The sequence below is a fragment of the Schistocerca gregaria genome, chromosome 11 (genome assembly GCF_023897955.1).
Source record: "Schistocerca gregaria isolate iqSchGreg1 chromosome 11, iqSchGreg1.2, whole genome shotgun sequence".
In the NCBI taxonomy this organism is placed as follows: domain Eukaryota; kingdom Metazoa; phylum Arthropoda; class Insecta; order Orthoptera; family Acrididae; genus Schistocerca; species Schistocerca gregaria.
This window is the reverse complement of record NC_064930.1, coordinates 92,128,756-92,151,282: the sequence shown is the minus strand read 5'-3', so window position 1 is coordinate 92,151,282 and position 22,527 is coordinate 92,128,756. Positions and strand designations below refer to the sequence as shown.

Here is a 22,527-nt window from a genome sequence, read left to right as displayed (position 1 = left end):
TTCGTTTCAAGTTTGCACCCGACACAAGTACTTTTGCGGTATTCCACAGCATACTACAGTATGTAATGTATTGGTAAGGTATGTTATTTTCATCTGGTGTACCCAGTGAGCGCCAATGGCTTGCCGCGGTGGCTACACAGTTTTCCGTCAGATAACTGCAATGCCTCACAGCTGGGCCTGCCAGAGCCTGAAATTCACTTCGACTGCTGCCAACAGCCGAGTGCACGGCATTACCAATATTAATTTTGCTGTTGTTGAGGAGAATGAGGAAACAGGCCTTGTATTTAAGTGACAAGTTTGAGCTTATTGTCTCTGAGAGAATCAGTTTGTTGTGCAGAACAGACGATTGTGTAACATGCACGCCACACTGCAGACTAAGGGAACAACATGGAGCAGTGTATCAGGGCAACAGGAAAGATGAACAGCTGCTCTTGCTTCAGAAACATAAGAAAAACGTTAGTGATGTTACATTAGTTGCTGACATTTTAACATTTCCCCTACAGTACATGCCAGTAGCAGCTCCGTGTTCCTAAATATGTGCACTGCAATTTCTAAGTGTCAGCACGTGAGATATAAGAGTCTGTTTTCATTGAAGAACCGCAGACTTTAGTAACGGCCAGCTTTGAGAAGTATTATCGAAAAAACCTTGGGAGATTGATACCATGATCCATCATGTTCAAATTTGTTTTAAAATAAACGTCTTCTGGCTGTTTGCCACTTTACCATAGAGAAAGCTAAAAAGGCGGTTATGGATTATCTTCAAGCAAATGGCAGCAATACCAACCATATAACTGTTTAACTATGACACAAGGCTTATGGTTTCTTTCTTTTTCGTGTGCGGTGACGTTAACAAAGTAGGTTTGAGAAGCCTCCACGTGTGTGATACCACTGTTAGAGATGTTTACGAAATTTTTTTGAATAATTTGTTTCATATTTATCTAGACTATGGCCTCAATAGTTTACAAGCGGATGAAGTTAAAATACAGCGACAAAGAGCATCAGCAGAGGAGAGATCGGCGGAGCAGCGAGTCCCAGCAGCGGGTTTATAAATGTGTCCCTATTGTTCAGACAGACCTGGTGACAGCAGTTGTTACTGTATTTATAGGTTAGACACAGCAATTTTTCAAGGTGTTTACTTAAATTAGCTAGCAAACATAGGCCGTACATGTATAATAACCTTACACCAGTCTGCCATTTACTGTACATTGCCTTGTTGGGTTCCTCAACACATCTACACCAATACTCACACTGTACAAACCCTACAGGTAGGTGGCAGTGGACCATTACCACTATACCATATGTGTACTTTTGGCTTCTGTGTTCTTTCCATTGCAGTGCGTAACGCCGAAAGAATGGTAAATTTAAATACTGTAGTGAAATACTGATTGTGATGTCCTTTTTGTAAGCATTTAATATCTGCTGTTAGTTCTATTCTCTAAAAGTCCAACATACTATATCAACGTTCAAGAATGAGTACAGAGGAGTTTTGTTTGCTGTTTTCTTGTAGACTCACTGCATTTTCCCAAGATCCTGCGAAAGAATCGTAGTCTATTATCTATTGGGAATGACTCTGCTTTTGTGGCCGTTATGGCCATATCCCTACAAACAGTTATCCCTAGGTATTTGTATGAGTTGACTGATTCTAGATTTAATTCTCTGATATTCAAATGATAGAACACAACATTTTCGCATTTTGTATAGTGCACAGTTTTATATGTCTGATCAATTAAAGCAAGCTGTCAATTTTTCTACCGCTATTAAACGTTATCAGGTTGTTACGATTTGTGCACTTCCTCCACCTGATTGTCTTTATCCATGATCTTAATGGTATCTTGCGAGGAAACCGTGAGCTGGAATTTTTATGATCAGTGTCTTCAATGCCCATGCAAATTGGCATGGATCAGACTAATTTTTTGTGCATACTTACCCAATCAATACTGCAGATAACATCTCCAAAACATGTTTGCAGTGAAATCTCCTTATTCACTGTTGAACAGGGAATTAGTGACTGATTATTGTGGAGGGTATAAGTTACACAGCATTTTCATGGTGTAGTATGAGACACTGATTGTCTGCAGCTGATTTTGCTTGGAGCCGTATTGGATACCTTAACTTTTACAAACACTGAGAAGAAATATTTTGCTTTAGCATCCTGCAACAGTCAGAGGCACTTTATAATTACGACCAATAAACGTATCGACTTTTCATTTGATTACTGAAGCACTAACTTAATTGGTCACAACATACCAGGAACTGTGGAACCCCCTTATTTCTTATCAGCAGTAGAAAGTGCTCTGTTTCGCCTCACTCAGAGATTATTCCCTACCACAGCTCTGAGCGAACTTTCTTGAGATCAAGTTGTAGATTCGGTAATTAACTATTATGACTAACAATTCACTGTTGTAGATGCTAGGTATCACTTCTTTCACTGCAATAAATGGCCAGGGCAAACTTATCATGAGTGGTTAACAGATTTGCAGGGTATGATGAGGAAATGCAAATTAAAATGTGCTTCTGGCGCTTTATATTCAGATGTTAGGTTGCGTGATGCGATCATGTACAACATAACTGATGTCACACTTGGAGAACAGATTTTGAAACTTGTCTATCTATGAATTCAGCGAGTAGTACAAATATTACATCAGTGCAGTTCAGGTGTCATGTCGGCTGATAAATCTGAGCAGCCACCAGTTTGTCAGGCGGTGCCTGCCTGCGCACGCCGCTCCTCGTAAACAGTTCTCTACTCAGTGTAAGCAGCTCTCTGTAAGGTAATGAGAATAAAGTTATGCCCTTGATGCTATTCACACCACAAACGCAAGGATTGCCCGTCTAGACGAGCACAGTGGTATGCCTGCAGAAAGAAAGGTCACATTCAGTCCGTATGTTTGAACGGAACAACCATAAGATTTCTGTTCTCTTACAAAATTCTAGTCATAAGACCCATGTAATCAATGCAGCGTACTCAAAGCCTGCTGCAGGCATTAGCACAACTAGCAAGCAACTGTTTCTTCAGTGCTACGCCAGTCCCACAAACGTTTTGTTAATTTGCATATAAATGGAATTTCAGTTGGACATGGGTGCCTCTGTAACGTATCTGAATCGTAGCACATATGTAATTTTTGGCTCCCCATGCCTGTCTAAAACCAGCACGCACCTGATGTCCTATAATGGACAAGACGTTCCCGTTCTCAGAAAATGTACTTTACCTGCCTTGTATCAATCACGTACGCGAACTGTAACTTTCACTGTGCTAAAATCATGCGATTGTGAGAACATACACTATGTGATCGACAGTACCCTAAACGTGGATGAAAATGACTTACAAAATCCTGACGCCCTCCATCGATAAGGCTGGAATACAGTATGGTGTTGGCCCTCCCTTAGCCTGGATGACACCTTCCACTCTCGCAGGCATACGTTAGATCAGATGATAGAAGGTTCCTTGGGGCAATGGCAGCCCATTCTTCACAGAGTGTTACACTGAGGAGAGGTATCGATGTCGATCAGTGAGACCTGGCACGAAGTCGGCGTTCCAAAACATCTCAAAGGGGTTCTGTAGGATTCAGATCAGGACTCTCTGCAGGCTAGTCCATTACAGGGACGTTTTAGTGGTGTAACCACTCCGCCAGGGGCCGTGCTTTATGAAGAGGTGCTAGATCATGTTGGATGCAGTCGCCGTCCCCGAATTGCTCTTCATCAGTGGGAAGCAAGAAGGTGCTTAAAACATCAATGTAGGCCTGTGCTGTGATAGTGCCACGCAAAACAATGAGTAGGGCAAGTCCCTCCATGAGAAACATAACCACACCATTACACCACCGCCTCTGAATTTTACTATTGGCACCACACACGCTGGCACATGACGTTCACCGAGCATTCTCCATACCCATACCCTGCCATCGGATCACCATGATTTGTCACTCCACACAATATTTTTCTATTATTCAATCGTCCAATGTTCACACTCCTTACACCAAGCGAGGCTTCGCTTCGTATTTACCAGCGTGATGTGTGGCTTATGAGCAGCCGCTTCACCATAAAATGCAAGTTTTCTCACCTCCTGCCTAACTGTAATAGAACTTGCTGTGGATCCTGATGCACTTTGGAATTCCCGTGTGATGGTCTGGATAGATGTCTGCCTATTACACATTACGACCGTCTTTAACTGTTGGCAGTCTCTGTTAGTCAACAGACGAGGTCAGCCTGTACACTTTCACATTTCCACTTACTATCACATAGGAAACAGTGGACCTAGGGATGTTTAGGAGTGTGCAAATCTGGCATACTGGCATACAGACATATGACACAAGTGACAGCCTGTCACACGACCACGTTTGAAGTCTGTAAGTTCTGCAGAGTGCCCCATTCTGCTCACTCACGATGACTAATGGTTACTGATATTGAGTATGTGGCAGCAGGTGGCAGCACAATACACCTAATATGATGAACATATGTTTTTGGTAGTGTCCAGATACTTTTGATCACATAGTGTATTTCACCTTGATTTATTTCATTTCTTTGGCTTTAACATTCAGGACAATGTGTTGACAGAGAACGCATTAAATGATGAATACAGTAATGCTGAAAGAATTACCCTAGGTAGTTTCTGAATATTTAGGTAAGTCTAATAATTTTGTTCCACATATTACTAAGAAAGATAATGCTCAGCCACAATTTTGAGTGGCCAGTACTGTTCGTATAGGATTACGGGATGAACTCGAGTTTCAACTTAAAAAATTGCAAGGCAGCGTGGTTATTCCGCTCATACAAGCTAGTCAATTGGGTAAGTCCACTTGTTATGCTCCCCAAACCTTCCGGTCGCATTCACCTCTGTGTTTACTTTAAGTCTATAATCAGCTCACAAACTGTGACTGATACTTATCCATGATCATGCCTACAGAATCTCATGGACAGATTTGGTTCTGGTCGCTACTTTTCAATAAAATTATTTGCATGACGTGTATCTTCAAATGCCTTTCGATGAAGAAACGCTAAAAGTGTGTGTTGTGAACACTCATTTGGGCTTGTTGAAATATTTGCTTCTGTTTCTCACGTCCTATCGTTCACATCCACGAGATGGACCATAGCTGGCGGACACTGCTCCAACCTCCTCAACATCCAGCGCCCAAGTAAGGACGCAGAGGATGGGCACGAGGCAAGATCGTTCGTCGACTTGGCGCTTGCATATATCTGATTTCAGGCCCAGATGGATTGCAAGGCCGACATAACAATCAAATGAAAAAGAAAATCTGTGTTTAATCTTATGGGACTTAACTGCTAAGGTCATCAGTCCCTAACCTTACACACTACTTAACCTAAATTATCCAAAGGACGAACACACACACCCATGCCCGCCGAATGACTCGAACCTTCTCCTCAACCAGCCACACAGCAATCAATTTCTCCACTGTTATGTGCACAGTGACTCTTCTGTGTCTCTTCCCGCAGATTCACGTACACTGAGGACAGTGCAGCCACAGCAGCCATCAGAGGGTGTCATCACGACATCTCGGGACTGCACGACAGAGACGATGCCTTCACCTCCTCCGCCTCCTCTCATCCCACCGATGGCGCTGGACCCGCCCACAACGCAGCAGCTGACGCCTTCTACATCTGGTTACTGGCTTCCAGAGGTGATGGCGGGGTACCGCCGGAAGCCTGACATCCCCTGCAGCCACAGCATCCCGCCCATCGCAGCAACCGCGACCCTGCCTCGCCCTCCCCTCCTGTCGGTTTGGGAGGGGAGGGAAGTTCCGGCGTAAAGCCAAGCGCCGGCACGCCAGTCGGGAACGTTAGAGCAGAGAGAGCTGTGAAGAAGACATGAGCCAATAGCATGCTGAGCGACCGTCAGCAGCGGCCTCTCGCGGAAGAGAACACAAGCGCCGCTGCTGACTGGTAGAGGCCACTGCTATAGCAGCATCGAGACTGGGTACATTAAAACCACCGACTTAGGAATTGTATATGCTGACGAGATTGTTATTTGAATGTCACCCTCTGCTTGCGACACTTAGGTACTGCCATTTACTCATTTCACAATAAAAGTCTTTTATACGTTTCGCTTGAGTTGTTGTTTACCGATCCGAGAAGCGGATTTCCTAGACACCCCATGCTCGGCAAATAGGAAGGATACAACAAAAGTCAGCGTGTAATCGAAACTAATGTGTTGTAAGTACTGGTGATAATATCACTTTGAAACTACACACCGAAGATGCAGGATCGTCAGCACATTAGATACAGAAGTAAATTTGGTCGAAGATCTAAAATGAAGACGTGTTTTAAGTACAGAAGTTATGTGTGAGGAGTCTGGAGTTTTATACAAGTTCCAATAGCACCAAACATTTACCGAACAACTATTTATTACTAAATATTGTGAGAAAACTGGTGTTTATTAGTAATCGAGAATTATGCTATTTCTTTAACATTTTCAGCAAAAGGAGATTCCCTCTGATATGGCGCCTGCCGCTATCCTGTGATGTTTAGAGCGCGTGCTATAATCGATTATAGTTCACTGTTCTGGTGCGAGTGGCGCTGCGGTGGTGATTTGCTGTTACATCGCTGGCGTGTAATTGCAGTGGCCGGCGGAAAGCGAGAGGGTAGTCGGTTTCCGGGTACTGCACGGAACGTGAAGTTCGCTCTGCCTGACATGCTAGTGACTAGCGCTAAGGTTGTTGTGCCTCGCAATACGAGCAGAGTGGTCTGGGGCGGAGGCGAATCGCCGCTGTGCCGGCCATACGGTGGTGATTAAACTGAGGTGGCGCACTTGTTCTGCCTGCCTGTCTGAGGTGGAGGTCCGGTGGGGTCCTGTGATACTCTGGCCCAGAGACTACTAGTTGCTGAATTTTGGAATCGTCTGCCAGGTTGGGATGTGAGCTCGGTTGGTTCGTCAAATTTTCCACTCTAATCTCCAGCACTGGTTTCTGGACTTAATTCTGATTTGGGGCGGCGTCGTTGGAAGTTTGTGCTGCGGGTGTGTGGCACATAACGATATTTGTTGGTACTAATTTGTTTGCTCAACTGGAGTATCTTTTGGTTATCCCACTGAGGGGGTCGTTGCCCACCCAGTCTGCTCAGCGCTACCTTTGGTGGTACCTGTTTGTTCCTTTTGGAGGAATTCACGTAGGTGGTTTCTGTTACCTGCCTGGAGTTGTGTTCATGTATGGTATATTTGGTATTTGATGTTTTAGGTAAAGTCTGACTAAGAAAGGCGGTTTTGGAAAGTATATACATAGTGAGTTACTGGTGCTTGGTATATGTGGTCTTGTGCGATCTGAACAATACGATTTCGTCAATTTGGTTTATGTAACAGAATTGAGTGGTATGTTTCGTATTTTTTCTCACTGTGTTATTATTAGCTATGTGGAATAGTCGCGTTTGGTGTCGTTAAGGCACTTCTAAGACTGTGGTTTGACTGTTCATCTGTGCTTAGCTTTTATTGTTTTGTTTTAAGAAGCGAGATTGCTTATTAATATCTGTGTGTGTTGGCTTCCGGCACTTGTTAGGAGCGACCGAGTTAACGGCGCCATGGTTATCATGTGCTGTCGGGATGTTATATTGTTATTTGATTTTTTTAATTTTATCTTGTGTTGATATTATCTGTCGTGTGTAACAGAACATAACCAAGGTGCATTAGTAATGGGCAGTTGTGGGAGGCACGTCGGGAACCTCTCAGCGGTTTATTTCGGGGACTGTTTCTAGAGAAAAAGGCTTTGAGGTGTTGAGAACTCGTTCGTCTGTGATTGCATTGGGGGTTGGCCTTGCCCTTTGGTTGTATCAAATTATTATATTGTTGTTATATTTATTGGTTGTGGGTTGCACCTCTTCGATTTTATGGTGCCAAGTGCCACTATCTTTCTCAAGGTTTTTTATAAAAAAGATTTTTAATTGCAATGCCAAGTTAACATATTATTGGATTTTGCCTCTTGGGTAAACTGTAAAAACACTATTGTAAAAGGTTGCTTGATGTTATGGTGGCAAGCCTTCATTATTGTTTTTAAAGCTGTTTCTTTTAGCCATTTGTTAAGTTCTATAAGTTACATGAAAGTGATGTTACTTATAAGAGTTTAGCATTGGCAATTTAATAAACTGTGCACAGAGTCTGCTGTTTGGATATTATTGGGCGAAAATCCGTGGATAGCTGTCCTATAAGAACACGCATTCTACCCTCCTTCTACCTATAGTTCTCACTCTAGTTGTGACGGTAATGGATTCGTTGTATGTACTACGTAAATATGGGTGCAAAGCAAGACTGCATGATTACCTTTTCTGTACTGTTTATTTTAAAAGTAGCAGAGGTTACACAGAAAGCTTTATTTCTTATAGTCCATAGTCGTCTGCACTACACTCAGCTTGATCTTAGGATGTCTATGAGGTGCTGGTGGTTGTTCCGCTCGGCTAGGTCCAGCGGCGTGTCCCCACCGTAATTCCTGTCTTCCCTGTCGGCCCCTGCCTCCAGCAGCGCAGCCGCCGCCTCTGCGCGGCCACGCCGTGCCGCATCGTGCAGTGGCGTGCTCCCACTTTGATCCCTGGCGTTGTGGTCGGCAGAGGAAGCTGCCAGCAGCCGCACCACAGCCGCATGGCCTTTCCATGCAGCCAGATGGAGAGGCGTGTTCTGCCAGCGGTCCCTGGCGTTGACGCCTGCTCCTACCTCCAGCAGATGGGCCGCCACCTCCTCGTGCCCCATGGCTGCTGCCCAGTGCAGTGCTGTCCGCTGGTTCTCGTCCTTCGCCTCCACGTCCGCCCCCACTGCCAGCAACGTTCGCACCTTGCTCACTGACCCCTCCTTAGCGGCCGAAATCAGCATCTCTCCCTTCATGTCTCCAGAAAGATTTCTGCAACAAAAGGAAAATACTAACAAATTTCTTCAAAGAAACGCGTCAGAGGACGAAACACTATCGCAGAAGCAGAACTGTGTTGAGTTTCAAGAACTCATCTCCCCAAGAAGGTTACAACAATACACTGGTGTCCAAAGTTAAAGCAACAAACTGCGATTTCCCTGTCCTGCGTCTAATTCACGATGTGATCATGCAGTCTACAGATATCTGCACCATCGTGTTCTACACAGAACGTAGCACTCCAATCAACAGACAACCACGATGACGATGAAGGCAGCGCACCTATGAAATGGGGTAGTGCTTTCTGGGTAGTTCCACATCCACAATCACTGTAAGCACAGGCACAGACTGTGCAGTATGGTACAGAGAAGACGTACACCAAGATCTCTGCAGTGGAGGGCCATAGGAGGAATGTAAACAGCACAATCACACACTGATGTGGCCTGGTGGCTCAATGTGGATCTTACTGTTGTTTCTCAGATGTGGCGACAGTTTGAAGAGACAGAAACTGTATGTCGAAGACGAGGGCAAGACCCAACACGTGTGATACGAGAAAGGGAGGACCGCTGTTTGGCTACAAGGGCATCACGGTACTGCCTTACCACTGCACGGCAACTGGCATCTCACCTCGCAGCATGCACTGGATGTGTTGTATCGAGGCAAACGTTATACAGAAGGCCTCAGCAGAGCAGCCTTTATTTTCAGAGATCTGTTGTATATGTGCCTTGACACATCTCCACAGAAAGTAATATATAGAGTAAAGTCATCAACACGCCTACTGGATGGCCGAACCGTGGGCCTATATTTTCAAAGGTGAATCCCAGTATGGACTGGAGAGTGATTATCGACGGACTTGCATATGGAGGGAACGTGCACATGATTTCGGAGCCCAAACTTTGAGGAAGAAGACTGATATCCAGAAGGATCTTTAATGGTGTGGGCAGCGATTGCGTTGACTACTTGAACACCTCTTCATGACACTGTATGGCTGAATTGCCTCATACAGATCAGGTGATTGACGTTTTCTTGGAAATAGAAGATATTGCACATATGGGATATCCCAATTTGAATCCCATTGAGCATGTTGTGGATACAATAGTCCTAACCGCCGTCTGCTTCACGTCTGCTGTGCAGCGAGCTACCTTAATTTAAGTATTAACTGTATGTTTTTTACTTGTCACTGCTTCTTCCGTGTGTTTTTGCTTTTAGGAAGCTTTAATTGTCGAGTGCTAGTAATAGTGCTCCATAGATTTCGTGTTTGTTTTGCATACGGTCAGAGAGAGTCCCTTTAGTCAGCCATAGTGCCAGTGGTGCTAGTGTTTGTTTTCAATACAGTCCAGAGACAGGTAGTGTTATTTTCATTGTTTTCTACAAGTAGTGGGTAGCAATCACAGTTTAGTCGATAATCAGCCACCTTTAGTGAATTAGCAGTCTAGTTAAAAGTTGATTAAGTCTCTTTAGTAAATTGATTCCTTAAGAGGGATAGGATGTGTGACTGCTGTGTACGGACGCAGGAGGAGCCGGAGACTCCTTCGCGAAAAGCTGAGTGTGTTGATGGCTGCAGTCAGCCGTCTTCAGGCTGCTGCCTCGGAGTGTAGCGGCAGTGGGGAGTCTGGTGCGTCGCAAGGTACACCCCAGGTGTTACATGCTTCACCCACTGTCCCTGCTGTCGAGACGTCTTCGCTATTTGTAGTATCGTTCCCAGAACCTATCGCGGTCCTCTGGTTTGGAGCCGAGTGGAATGCTTAAACCAGAGGCTCAGACGATTCTACGGAGAGCTGGGGTGCAAATTTCTCGACCTCCGCTATCGGGTGGAGAAATGTAGGGTCCCCTGAATAGGTCAGGCGTGCACTACACGCCGGAAGCGGCTACAAGGGTAGCGAAGTATATGTGGAGTGCACATGGGGGTTTTTAAGGTTAGAGAATTCCCTCCCTAGCCCCGACAAGACGCCTCCTGAGATGTGGCAAGATAGGAGTAGGCAAAATGCAACAGGGAATAACAATATTAATGTGCTAATAGTAAACTGCAGGAGCGTCTACAGAAATGTCCCATAACTGCTCTCATTAACAAACGGTCACAACGCCCATATAGTACTAGGGACAGAAAGTTGGCTGAAACCAGATGTAAACAGTAATGAAATCCTAAACTCAGATTGGAATGTATACCGCAGAGACAGGCTGGACAGTGAAGGGGGTGGCGTGTTTATAGCGATAAGAAGTGCAATAGTATCGAAGGAAATTCACGGAGATCCGAATTGTGAAATGATTTGGGTGAAGGTCACAGTTAAAGCAGGCGCAGACATGGTAATTGGATGTCTCTATAGGCCCCCAGGCTAAGCAGCTGTTGTGGCTGAGCACCTGCAGAATAATTTGGAAAATATTTCGAGTAGATTTCCCCACCATGTTATAGTTCTGGGTGGAGATTTTAATTTGCCGAATATAGACTGGGAGACTCAAATGTTCATAACGGGTGGCAAGGACAAAGAATCCAGTGAAATTTTTTTAGGTGCTTTATCTGAAAACTACCTTGAGCAGTTAAACAGAGAACCGACTCGTGGCGATAACATATTAGACCTTCTGGTGACAAACAGACCCGAACTATTTGAATCAATTAATGCAGAACAGGGAATCAGCGATCATAAAGCGGTTACTGCATCGATGATTTCAGCCGTAAATAGAAATATTAAAAAGGTAGGAAGATTTTTCTGTTTAGCAAAAGTGACAAAAAGCAGATATCAGGGTACTTGATGGCTGAACACATAAGTTTTGTCTCAAGTACAGATAGTGTTGAGGATGAGTGGACATAGTTCAAAACCATCGTACAATATGCGTTAGATGAGTATGTGCCAAGCAAGATCGTAAGAGATGGAAAAGAGCCACTGTGGTGCAACAACCGAGTTAGAAAACTGCTGCGGAAGCAAGGGGAACTTCATAGCAAACAGAAACATAGCCAAAGCCTTGCAGACAAACAAAAATTACGCGAAGCGAAATGTAGTGTGAGGAGGGCTATGCGAGAGGCGTTCAATGAATTCGAAAGTAAAGTTCTATGTACTGACTTGGCAGAAAATCCTAAGAAATTTTGGTCCTATGTCAAAGCGGTAGGTGGATCAAAACAAAATGTCCAGGCACTCTGTGACCAAAATGGGACTGAAACAGCGGATGACAGACTAAAGGCCGAAATACTAAATGTCTTCTTCCAAAGCTGTTTCACAGAGGAAGACTGCACTGTAGTTCCTTCTCTAGATTGTCGCACAGATGGCAAAATGGTAGATATCGAAATAGACAACAGAGGGATAGAGAAACAATTAAAATCGCTCAAAAGAGGAAAGGCCGCTGGACCTGATGGGATACCAGTTCGATTTTACACAGAGTACGCGAAGGAGCTTGCCCCCCTTCTTGCAGCGATATACCGTAGATCTCTAGAAGAGCGAAGCGTTCCAAAGGATTGGAAAAGGGCACAGGTCATCCCCGTTTTCAAGAAGGGACGTCGAACAGATGTGCAGAACTATAGACCTATATCTGTAACGTCGATGAGTTGTAGAATTTTGGAACATGTATTATGTTTGAGTATAATGACTTTTCTGGAGACTAGAAATCTACTCTGTAGGAATCAGCATGGGTTTCGAAAAAACGGTCGTGTGAAACCCAGCTCGCGCTATTCGTCCACGAGACTCAGAGGGCCATAGACACGGGTTCACAGGTAGATGCCGTGTTTCTTGACTTCCGCAAGGCGTTTGATGAACAAAGTAAGAGCATACGGACTATCAGACCAATTGTGTGATTGGGTTGAAGAGTTCCTAGATAATAGAACGCTGCATGTCATTCTCAATGGATATAAGTCTTCCGAAGTAAGTGTGATTTCAGATGTGCCGCAGGGGAGTGTCATAGGACCGTTGCTATTCACAATACACATGACATCGGAAGTTCACTGAGGCTTTTTGCAGATGATGCTGTGGTGTATCGAGAGGTTGCAACAATGAAAAATTGTACTGAAATCGAGGAGGATCTGCAGCGAATTGACGTATGGTGCAGGGAATGGCAATTGAATCTCAATGTAGACACGTGTAATGTGCTGCGAATACATAGAATGAAAGATCCCTTATCATTTAGCTACAATACAGCAGGTCAGCAACTGGAAGCAGTTAAATGGATAAATTATCTGGGAGAACCCATTAGGAGTGATTTAAACTGGAATGATCATATAAAGTTGATCGTCGGTAAAGCAGATGCCAGACTGAGATTCATTGGGAGAATCCTAAGGAAATGCAATCCGAAAACAAAGGAAGTAGGTTACAGTACGCTTGTTCGCCCACTGCTTGAATACTGCTTAGCAGTGTGGGATCCGTACCAGATAGGGTTGATGGAAGAGATAGAGAAGATCATGAGGATAAAATCAGAGAGTTTAAAGCCCACAGAGAAGCATACCGACAATCCTTCTTTCCACGAACAACTCGAGACTGGAATAGAAGGGAGAACCGATAGAGGCACTCAGGGTACCCACCGCCACACACCGTCTGGTGGCTTGCTGAGTATTGATGTAGATGTAGGGAGACGTGTAGCACTACATAAGCGTCCACAAACAATTCCATAAGTCTTGTGGGTTGTTCCGCAAGAAGAATGATGTTGTTGCCTCCACATGAGAGTGACGACTTCATTCGCAGCTTGCCGTGTTGTTGTCAGGGTTGTATCAGACACAGGGGGTCACACACTATGCTGAACACATTAAACCAGTGATCGAATTGTGTGTACAGTTCTGTTAAGTTGAAAAAAAAGAAAAACCTATCATTTTTGCCTACCATAGTGGTCAGTGCTAATAGACAAGCAACACTGCGTGTAATAAATGCAGAAATCGATGTAGAATGTACGAATAACGTATATGTTAGGAGAGTGCGGCATTAATGGGCTGTGGTAACAGATGTCCAATGCTAGTACCTTAACTAACAGTATGTTATCACCTGCAGCTCCTTTCCTGGTCTCCTGACCTAAATGGTAGAATCCGAGACGGCTGGAAAAGCTTGATCTCGTCAGATAAGTCTCGGATTCCGTTGGTGAAAGCTGATGGTAGTGTTCGAGTGTGGCGTAGACCCCACAAAGCTGTGGACCCTAGTTGACATCAAGGATTGTGGTGTTGGCTCCTTAATGGTGTGCGCTCTGTTTACGTGGCATGGACTGAGTCCTGTGGTCCAACTGAACCGATCGTTGACTGCAAATGGCTATATTTGGCTACTGCGAGACCATTTTCAACCATTTGGTGACTCCACTTTCTCAAACAACAATATAATGAGCCACAACTGTCGTGACTGATTTGAGGAACATTGTGAACAACTGGTGTAAATGATTTGGCCACCTGGCTCGCGCGACATGAATCCCATAGAAGATTTATGGGACATAATCGACAGGTCAGTTCCTGTACAAAATCCTGCACCAGGAACACACTCGCAGTATTGGGTGGCTACAGAGACAGCACGGCAAAATATTTTTACAGGGGACTTCAGCGACTTCTTGGTTCCCCGCCACGTCGAGTTGTCGTACTACGCTGGGCACAAGGAGGTCTGACATGACCTTAGGAGGTATCCCACGACTCTTGCCACATCAGTGAACGTAGCTATACTCCTGACTTTCTCTGAACATTTCTATATTTTCTTCTTTCGTCGATCATTTGCAGTATTTATTCTGTTACTAAAGGTTTCTTCGAAGTTAGATTCCCTTTCTCTGTGTTGTCTGCCCACACGCGATTTTACGTTCTAAGAGATGTCCACTCGTCTTCAACTGAACTGCCTACTGTGATATTCCTTGCCCCCACATCCACATCGTTGGTAAACTTCAAGTACATTTCATCATTTCTCAGTACTGCATGATGCTATATCCTTCTACGCTGATTCTTCTGTACGATTCTCTTAAATTTCGCTCTACTCTTCATAATTATTAGATCTGTAGTTACATCTGGGTACACCTTACAGTCCAATATCTGATTTCGAAATCTCTGACCATGATGTAACCCAGCAGGAATCTTTCGGTGTCTCTGAGTCTCTTGCAAGTATATTTTTTAGTCACACGATTCCTGAACGGAGTATTCGTAATTACCATCTCAAATTGGTTGCACAACTCAATTAGACTTTCATCTCTCTTATCCCTATGCTAATCCCATATATCCGATGACCTTTCTTCTTCTCTTTCCCCTTCAACCGCATTTTAATTTCATACATCCTTCTCTCCTTTTTACTTGTGTCGTTGGCATGTGTACCTGAACTGTCGTTCTCAGCATTTTGATGTCGAATCTGGTTAGAAAAGCTCTGTCTTTGAGAAGTTCACAGTAGTCCGCTCTCTCCCCTATTTTCCTATTTATAACGAACCCTACTCCGAATATAACATTTTCTGCCGCTGATGATATACTTCAATGTGTCCTAAGATAAATGCTTAGCCTTTTCCTAGTTCACGTCAGTGACCCCCCACCGTATCTAGACTCGGCCTTTGCACTTCCGTTTTTAGACTCTCTAGCTTTCCAATTACAATCAAATTTCTGAATTCAAAGCTCCAAGTCGTAGAATCTTATCCCACCATAACTTATTCCGTCTTTTTTTCTTAGTCACTTCCACCTTGACAGTCAATTCGCAGAGATCCAAAAGAGTAACTTGTCCGGAATCTTTCCACAATGCAGACTGCATCACAACAGTTTTCCTGTTACCGTCATATTTCCTGTGGATGCACATTATGTGGTTTTAATTTATTAGATTCCATTGCCTTCTGCATCGTCATGTCATTGATCACTTTTGATTCTCCAGCTTTCTAGGGAAGTTTTCTACCCCAAGGGCAATAGAGTTCCTAGAAGCTCTATCCTTTCCTCCAACCTCTTTGACCTTTCTGTTATTGTGTGTCAGAGCGCTGATAACGTCGGCGATGAGCGCCTGTAGGTCCGAACAGACACACACAGACACACACACAGACACAGACACACACACACACATATACACACACACACACACACACACACACACACACACACACACACACACACACACTCTTTGGCCTTTGTCAGAAATGTGGCGACTTCTTATACTGGATGTCTTCTGCAGCCACTGCTCTTAATTTTTGTTCAGAGGTTAAGCAGCGTCTGTGTTCGAACGTGGGACACAGAAAATTTTCATTACTAATCAATGGCGCACTCCTAAACCGTTGGTATAAAACAGAAACACTGTCCCAGCATTTATTAGACTATCATGTAAAAATGTGAAGTAAGTCGTTTAAGAGCCGAGCTCACTGAAGGGCATGGTCGAATTCTGTTGTTTCTTCTGATGAAAGCTGGTTCAACCTCGCTGCCGGTAATGACCACGTTTTGATTTAGAAGGAGGCCAGTTGGGGGGCCTACAACCAACCTATCTGTGTGTTAACACACTGGACCTAAACCTGGAGTCATGGTCTGGGGTGCGATTTCATGTGACAGCAGGAACACTCTCGTGGTTATCCCACACACCTTGAGGGTAAATATCTGTTTCAATCTGCTGATTCGACCCATTCTGGTGCCATTAATGAACAGCATTCCAAGGGGGAGTTTTCCAACGGGATAACGCTAGCTCACATACCGCTGTTGTAACCCAACATGCTCTATAGAGTGTTGGCATGTCTCCTGGCATGCTCAGTCATCCGTTCTGTTTCCAGTCGAGCAGATATGGGACATCATCATACAGTAGCTCCAGCATCATTCACAAACAGCATTACGATCCCTGTACTGACCAACCAAGTGCATCTGACATCTAACTCCATTCCACAAACTCACGTCCGATACTTGTGCAACACAATTCATGCATGTCTGCATGTCTGAATTCGACCTTCTCACAGTGTACGACCATTTCACGTTTCCAGTGGCGTATCTCGCACCTACATTGAACTGCGATCTTGCAGTGTTAATCAGTTTCAATATGCTACCCTGGCAGATACATTCCTGATGTTCCACAACTCTGTATTAACAAGTTTTTGGTTTTGTGATTCTTTTCTATCAGTGTATTTATGATTGTAAACTATTTTCGTTTAAAGTAGTTGTCGCTTTTAGTCTTCGAAAGACTGTATTTTTTACGTAGGACCTTTTATTAGTCACCACAACCGTCTGATGCCCAAGAAAAAAGGAAGCCTTCATTCTCTTCGCCCTGTACATTGTTATTCACATCAGTACCATGTTACGCACGATCTGTTCCCCAGCCTGGTTTTCTTAACTCTCTGTCAACAAACTTTTCACTCCATTATTAAGTATTTTGTTCATATGTTTCAGTTCCTGCTCTTTATCTTTTATTTACTCATGCTGTTGTTTCCCTCTCAACTTTTAGCCAGCTTTCGTAACTTTTTATGTCAGTCTTTTTATGCTGGAACATTCTTCCCTTTCCATGTCTTGTTTCTTATTCAACCACAATAATTTATTTTCTACTTTGTTATCTGCCCCTTTTCTACTGAGATTGTACTAATTTCGTGTCCAGTATGTGCAAGATAATCTAAAGACTATCCCTATTCAGCGTTATTCATGCTGCTTAATGAGTTTCTGGGTTATCTACAAGGTATTCTTCCCTGTGCTCTCTATCTTTAGCCGTTCGTGCTACACTTCCCTATAGTCGGTTGTCTTCTTATGTCGAATGAATGATGCTATTTGTGTACCAGAAATTAGGTACATACTCGTCAGGCTATCTTATTTGTATAATTTCACCATACATTCTCTGTATCTTTCAACATTATCAGACCCATGGATGGACTTTTGTTGAGTGCTTGTGCTGCGAGAGGCGTCCAGATTGGGAAAAGTATTCTTATAGGTATTTGCTCAGTTTGACGCAAACATTAAATCTAATGACATTGTACATCTGTGGCTGACCATAAAAGTTAATTTAAGCCCGAAATCCTTGAATAACTGAGAGACATATGTTTTCTTAAGTCCCCTGAAACATTATTTATCCCATTGTCAACGTTAAAATGCTGTGTAACCTTCCTTGTTTTCCCTTGAATAGGCAGAGACTCCTCTATTGTCCAACAGCTTGTTGGATTCTGCTCTGATGAATTGTAAAGGCATGTTGAATACTCTGAATTGCCACTTTTGGGCCTGTAGAATTCAGCTAGCCACTGAAATGCATTTTGCAACAATATCAGTTCACTATCAGACTATCATTATTTCATGAAGCGACAATCAAATGTATGTGATTACCACTGTAGATCAATAATTTTAAAGAAGAAAAGTGACGTGACGACGAATTTACGCTCATGCTGGTCTGCAATGAATAAAAAGAAAAACTTTTAGAATGTCAGATATAAAACTCCCTGAGCCACCGAGGGCTTTACAGCTGGCGAGATATGGCTGCTGTGTCCGTCTCCACTCAACGATGCCCACGCATTACAATTGACTTGATTTTTATTGATCCAAAATGCCTGCGTTAATCAGCAAGATACCGACAGGTCTGGCTTCCAGTTTAGTCGAGGCTGATGCTGTCACGGATGATTTCCAAAAACTGCCACTAGAGGTTCTCACATACATTCTCGTAGTAGGATAAGACATGGATCTCAACTGATTCTGCTCCCCCAGTGGTGGGGTTCCCACAACATCGTATCACTTATAGTGTTGGCAGAGTAATCGCGGAAATGCAAGTGACGGCGGGAGTTTCGGAGATTTCTGGTTATTTGGTAAGGCAGCCTAATACTGTACGTGATTGCTAGTCAGAAGAAACAAACAAGATCCCGTCTCTGCAGAATTAATTCATAATATAGCAAATCATCGCTGAAAACAGAAATTGCCGCTAACTCACCAACACAGTCGCTGTCTTTGGGGAAGTATCTTACACAAGTAACTTCATTAAGTGGCTCAGTTGTGTTAGGAATTGAAAATACGTTACGATGCAGACCTGTAGATACTTGCCTCGTCAGACATAATAGTTTGTAAATGAAATAACTTAATACCAGAACTATAACATACGCTTCGTCAAATACATGAAATAGCGACATTTGATTTCTTCACTTTAACACTGGGCTAGCTGCCCAACGTGTAACGCTGTTATTGTGACGGAACTCACCGCAGGTGAGAGACGGCGGCGTCATCAGGCTGTGGGGCGGCCTGGGGAGTGGTGGGGGGCGCAGCTGTGGCTGGGCTCCGGCCGTCGTCTCTGTGGCCACTGAGCGACTGCGAGGAGGGGCCGGTCCTGCTCTCTGCAGCGCCTGGCGTGCTGCACAGGAGGAACACTGCCTCGAAAAGGGTTTTTACATCGAGTCCAGTGGGCAGATTACCACAGACTGTACGGCTGAGGTACTGTCCACACACAGGTAATACAACACACACTGCCAAAGACACTAGTGGGGCAACTAAGGTATTCAGCTAAACACTTCACACATTCCATCTCCTAACTTTCTTATACCCGTAGCGTAGCATACTACACAGTATTTTGTACAAAATAAACCACAAATGTAAGGTTCGTACTAAGCTCAAGAATTATGCTTATGGCAACTTTTAGTCAACAAAGTTTCAATACACAACAAATAAATCACAAACAAATTTCAGTGACAGTGTCGCTCCAATGCACTTAATGTGGTGCTGACGTTATGGGATGGTGTTTCTAGCTCGTGTGTTATGTGGGGTAGGATGTCAAACCGGCCGACTTAGGAGCAGGAGAGACACCAGAGGACATTTTAGTTTCCACAGTCTATACGTTTACAAATAAAATCATAAAACATCGTCAGAATGTCCAGGAAGAATTCAGGATTCACACTCACAGCAGTGGAAGTGCAAAAATATAAAGAAATAATATTTTTTTTACATGTGAAATTTCATAAGTATTCTTCTTCCTGTCGGCTGCAGCTGTCGCTATAGGTACACCTTTCTTCATAAGTAAGAGTTATCCTTGGATGAATTTTGCACAGCCTGGAAACCATACTTACAGGTACATGAAACTCTAGAATTTATTTAATTTATGAAAAAATGAATGTGCTGTAGCACTTTTAACTTCATCTTTAGAGAAAACTCAAGTTTTATAGTTATATTACCTCAATTTTTAGCACAGTTTTTAATCGACTAGCAAGATTCTAGAGGTTTGTATTAAGGAGTTTGTGTATAATGAGTATACCAAGTTTGAAAGTAATAGCATACTTATTTTGAATGTTACATGTACCTAAGTAAAGAAATGTCTGTTTGGCGGAAAATGGCCATTAAAGTTTCTGCTTGTATTTGGCATTCCTTTAGAACGGCCCAGCACCATAAGCAAGTTCTCTTCCATTTCCTAAGTCGGTTTTCTATCTTTTCATATTCCTGATTTTATCTCCTCCAAAAATAATTTATCGGCTTTCACTACACACTCTCTATCACATACAAAGCTTTGATGCAGTTCACTCCCATTTTCTCTAAAACATATTTCTTGCTTTGCGCACAATCATTAAAACATGAAACCGAATCATAAACACAAGTAGCAACTGCATTTTGTCCAACAAAAATTGTTTTGTCAATATTTCCCATACACATTGGTTAAAACCATGAACACATTTCTTCAATAAGTTTTCATTTGCAAGGTCCCTGTTATAGATTTGGGGGCTTCCATTAAAGTCGTGAGCCAATGGTGTCACATTTGTTGCAGCACCCTTTACTCAGTATTTGCTGCCCTGATGACTTTGTGTAGGATTGAAGCTGTGCAAAGGGGTGTGGCGCTACATCTCGGTACATTTGGACCAAGTAACATTCCTTATGATTACTCAAATATTTATTTTCTATACATCGAACTATTCAGGAAGTTATGCGCTACAAAATAGGCATATCTTAGAAAAAATAAATTTTCTAAAATTTTTGACATCTCCCTGTAGGAGTCAGGAATCCGACTGTTGGAGGAAGAAACTGGAGAGACCAATGCTAAAAATCTTTTTCGGTTGTTTCGTCCAAGTTGTGTGTAAGAATGATGCGAAAATAAACCTAGAACACGAAGAAGTGGGATACAAATTACAAAGGGGAAATTATACCAGTGATACGATGCTGTGCAATGTCGTTAGTTTGAGGGATGTTGCATTCATATTGCAAATTAATTTGTACTTCTACTTGTACTCTAAACATCACCATACACTTATTTTTCCTCCAAAATGAAAGCAATATATACAGATTCAGTTATCCCACCATCTTTTACACATTACTAACATAGAAACTCTTCTCCAGGATAGGAGTTGTCAAGAAGAGACTTTTTCAGTTTATTATCAAATTTCACCTTGCCATCTGTTAGACGTTTTATACCACTGGGTAAGTGGTCAAAAATTTTTTTGCAGCTTTGTGCACTCCCTTCTGTGCTAAAGACAACCTTAATGTTGTTTAATAAATGTCATTTTTTCTGCTAGTATTGTAATTACGTACCTCATCGTCCCTTTTGAACTGTAGTGGATTATTTACAACAAACTTCATGAGGGAGTAAATATATAGTGAAGCAGTGGTCAGAATGCCCAACTCCTTAAACAGATGTCTACAAGGTGATCACGGGTAAGCACCACATATTGTTCTTACAGCACGTTTCAGGGCAATGATGACCATCTTTCTTAATGATGAGTTACCTCAGTTCATTATTCGGTATGAAATTACTGAATGAAAATAAGCAAAATATGTAAACTTATTGATTTCTATCTCTTCAAAATTTGCTATGACTAAGTTAAAACGTGGCTAAACTAAATTGGTTTAGGAGTTCCGAAATTTGTGTATTTTCCCATTTAAATTCTCATCAATATGGACACATAAGATTTTGGAATTTCCCACTATATGTACTATTTCATCACAACATGTTACACTTATCACTGGTGCAGTACCCCTGGAGGTACAGAACTGAATAATATATGTCTTTGTGAAATTCACTGTGGGACCATTCGCAGAAAACCAGTCAATGATTCTTTTGAGAACTTTCTTCACCATTTTTTTTTCAATTTCTGTATGTATACTGGGAGTGATTACCATACTGGTGACACCTGCAAAAAGAACTAGTTCTGCTTGCTGTACATTGGACTGTAGATCATTTACATATGAGAGAAACACTAGTGGATGTAAGATTGAAAATAGGGGAAACTCATACGTGATTTCTTCCCTGTCAGAATTATGTCCCTGGATGCTGTTTGCTGAATTACTAATAAGTACAAATTTTTGTGTTCCTTTGCTCAGATATGACATCATCCATTGGAAGGCTATACCATCAATCCCAGAAAAACTTCAATTTATCAAAGAGTATACTATGATTTGCACACCAAGTGCTTTGGATAGGTCACAGAAAATACCTACCGGTACTATTTTGTTATGTAATGCTGGTGTGTGATCATGTAAACAGCACTCTCAGTAAAGCAACCGTTCTGAAACCCAAATTTTGATTTGCTGAGGACACTATTGTTGTCAAGATGTAATACTCTTTTAGAATACATCTCAGTCTCAAAAATGTTGGAAAATGGTATCAGCAGTGAAATAGGTCGGTAGTTACTAATGTCTCTCTTATCTGTGAAACAAAAGGTGTCGACATTCCAGTTCAATACTGAACGCTATTCATTCTGTGAATCCCAAGAAGAGCAAAGACACGGATTGAAACAAGTGTGCTGTTACGAGTCACTGTTCCATAATTAATAATTCGCTGTCTTACACATAAATTGAAGCATACAGGGAACACAGTCAGAGGTCGCTGTGACTCTCCGTGACGCGGCGGGAATTCTGCATCAAGAGGATCGAAGAAAACAAGAAGAA

At 42.8% G+C, this 22,527-nt stretch overlaps 2 protein-coding genes across 2 annotated transcripts in view; one reads left to right on the top strand and one right to left on the bottom strand.

Annotated features, from left to right (window-relative positions):
* The window catches only part of LOC126295041 (uncharacterized), a 113,730-nt gene extending 105,645 nt beyond the window's left edge, over positions 1-8,085 (top strand). The window contains exon 5 of the mRNA XM_049987291.1: positions 5,446-8,085. Within this exon, the coding sequence (XP_049843248.1) occupies positions 5,446-5,759 (314 nt within the window). The 3' untranslated portion in view covers positions 5,760-8,085. The remainder of the gene's footprint in view (positions 1-5,445) is intronic.
* Positions 8,086-8,250: 165 nt separating this feature from the next.
* LOC126295040 (E3 ubiquitin-protein ligase MIB1-like) overlaps positions 8,251-22,527 on the bottom strand; it is a 62,674-nt gene continuing 48,397 nt past the window's right edge. Inside the window, exons 4-5 of the mRNA XM_049987290.1 lie at positions 18,866-19,015; positions 8,251-8,825 (exon numbers count right to left, since the gene is read on the bottom strand). Coding sequence (XP_049843247.1) covers positions 8,339-8,825; positions 18,866-19,015 — 637 coding nt within the window. The 3' untranslated portion in view covers positions 8,251-8,338. The remainder of the gene's footprint in view (positions 8,826-18,865; positions 19,016-22,527) is intronic.